Raw genomic sequence first — 2737 nt, 5'->3', positions numbered from 1 at the left:
TTGTCAAGCAACACACGTTTCTTTTCTGTTTTCTATGGAGAAAACCTAGCCTCCGATCCCTTCCTACACGCGCTTGGGGCTCCGCGCTCTGCGTTATGGTTGGTCGGCTGTGGTTCCTTGGTAATGCCTGTTCATCCTACACGTGTTAGGGTCTCTGCGCTCGACGTTATGGACTATGGGCTAGTCAAGGCCTAGATTTCAGGGATGAACTAACTGCTCGGACGCCACTTCAACTATTTTTTCTCGCCAGGATACTCAAATTGGCTGCTGGGCAGCATGTGTTTTGCTCTGATCTTTATGGAGAACACCAAGGCTTTAATAACCCCCTACACGTCCTATGGGCTCCGTGCTCTACGTATTGGGCGGTAGGCTACGGTCCTTTGGTAACGCTTGTTTTCCCAACATGTGCATGGGCTCCGCGCTATGCGTCATGGATTACGGGCAACCTAAGGTATCGAGTTTAGTGAAAACTAACTGATCGGACACTGCTTATATTATGCATAATTGCATCGGGTTGTTAATACAACGATTCTTCAAATAAAACAAGTGGTACAGGTGATAATATCCGAGCAGTTTGTTAAGCTTCGCCAACACCTTCTGTTTCGCCAAACAGGTCTATATCGCCGACAAGCATTTTCGTTGCGTCTTCAACGTCATCCTCCAGCTGCTGGGTTTCCGCGTCGCTCAGCTCGTCGGCAAACCCACCCCCTATCGACTAGATATCGACAGTCGGGTAGTGGGACCGAACCACCGCAAGGGCATGAGTAGCGGCGGTCATAACGGCGTCGCGATTGAAGTTTTTGAAATTCTCCCATGCTGCCTTGCATCTCTAGATGATGGTATCTGGCCCTTGCTGCCTGCCATCAGGATGAGGCACCGGTTCCATATCGACGCAATCGAGCACCGATTTTATCGCGGCGGTTATAGTGTTGAAGTTGTCTTTTTGGACTTTGGCTTCCTACACCAGCACATCGAACTGTGCCTTAGCTTTATGGCAGTAATCTACAAGCATTACAATGGTTCGTCATGCCAGAAAAGTACTACAACATTACTTCCAATCAGGGGGTATCTACCTTTCAGTTCTTTGGCCAGTTTTTCTGCTCACTCTGACACTTTCGCATTCTCTTGTCGGATTTGCTCGATGGTCTAGCGAAGCTGGTTGAGTTCTGCATCTTGCTCTGCAAGTACAACAGTTATCGAAAAAACGGATGGCCAACTATTGCAAAGTACATTAAGTGATAAAGCATACCGAATTTCTGCTTGGATACATTCTCAAGCTGTTTGCACTTCTGATCGAGCTGTTCAGATTTACTTTGAGCTCTCTGGTTTTCTTGCCCAATTGCTCGGACATATTTTTTAGCTCCTCGGATGCAGCCGTTAGTTGCTTGGATTTCTTCTTCAGCTGCTCGAATGCAGCCGTTAGTTGCTCGGACAGAACCCCATTCTGATGTTCAAGGTCCCGTGAGTTAGACTCCGCAAGGTCCCGCTCGCGCTGGGCCCTATTAATACTCTTTTCCGAAAGATTTAATGCCTCCCGAAGTTTCTTGTTTTCCTCGACGAGGGGCTCCATCCTCTTCATCTGATGGTGCCGTTGCTCGGCTGTCCGAGCTATCCCCTGCGGATGAACAATGCTAGAGATAAACCTTGGTCTCCAACAACATATATCAGTATTTCAGGTACGGTTCTCACCTTGATTTGAGTCATAACTCTAGCAGCGGTGGATTTCAACCTCTTTATTTCCCTGGTGGTGTTTTCTTCCTCGACAACTACTACCTCTTCCCCATGTTTTCGGAGAATCTGGACGGACTAGGGCTTAGGTGCGGCATGCTCGATCTCCACAATCTCGTCCTCCTCCGCCGTCGCTGGAAGCACCACTGGGGGACTCTGTGGTCGGACAGCTGCTCCGACCACTCCTGGCATCGCTGCAGGTGGTGAAGGTTGCTCCTCGGCCGTCGACGGAGTTGCATCCTTAGCCTTCGGTGCACCAACAACAGCTGTAGTTTCCGCTTCCAAAGTATCGACTTTTTCGGTCGTAGCCTCGGTCACGGTCGCCGACGCGCCTGTCGTGTGCGCTAATGATTCACCGTCGCCAGGACCACTGGCAGCGGTGGCTGGCCCGTCCTCTGTTTGTTGAGCACTCGGGGACTCCGGGACGGGAGCAGTCGGCATTGTCCCTACCGAGGCTCCAGGCCTTGGTGTTGCCCTGTGTAATGTCAGCCTATTAGTACCCAAAAGAAATCAAGGAAGAATATTATTACTCCAAGACCAAGATACATATGGTTTGGTCTTTCGATTCAATTTCTTGAACCGGCGATGCCTGCTTGATCCCCCAGGAGCTGCTGCTTGGTCTGCCTGATGGGAGAGTTCGTGTTCTTCTACAACAGGGTGCTGCTCTGCTTGGTGCCTCAGAGCCCCCTCTGTGTGCTGCTCTATGGTTATCCCCTCTTGTTGCTCGAGGACTTTGGTCGTCGGCACCGCTGGGACTTCCGTCATTGCCCGCACATAACTTTTCCTTGCTTGATGCTCGGGAGCTTCAGCATCCATCGATGCCTCCTTCGTGCTCGGCGGATGTGCTGACTGGTCCTCGTCATCGTCCGACCACTCCAGCACAGCGGTTCTTCGTGGTCGGGCGGTTTGGTCTTCACCAAGAGAGATGCCGCCAGATTTGTGTGCAGTAGAGCTTGTGGTTTTTCTCCTTTTTTGGACCGGCTCATCTACTGCCGGTCTTTTCCCATGG

General features: G+C 50.9%; 1 protein-coding gene across 1 annotated transcript; it reads right to left on the bottom strand.

Annotated features, from left to right (window-relative positions):
- Window positions 1–1806: 1806 nt before the first annotated feature.
- LOC136503972 (uncharacterized) lies at window positions 1807–2169 on the bottom strand. Its single transcript, XM_066498876.1, has one exon. The coding sequence runs from the start codon at window positions 2167–2169 to the stop codon at window positions 1807–1809; it is 363 nt and encodes a 120-aa protein (XP_066354973.1).
- Between the last annotated feature and the right edge of the window lie 568 nt (window positions 2170–2737).

This window comes from Miscanthus floridulus, chromosome 14 (assembly GCF_019320115.1).
Source record: "Miscanthus floridulus cultivar M001 chromosome 14, ASM1932011v1, whole genome shotgun sequence".
Classification (NCBI taxonomy): domain Eukaryota; kingdom Viridiplantae; phylum Streptophyta; class Magnoliopsida; order Poales; family Poaceae; genus Miscanthus; species Miscanthus floridulus.
Note: the sequence above shows the minus strand (reverse complement) of the source record. Positions and strands in the feature narration are given on the sequence as shown.

Coding starts and splice junctions, on each gene's coding strand:
- LOC136503972 (XM_066498876.1), bottom strand. CDS start 2,169: ATGCCGACTGCTCCCGTCCCGGAGTCCCCGAGTGCTCAACAAACAGAG.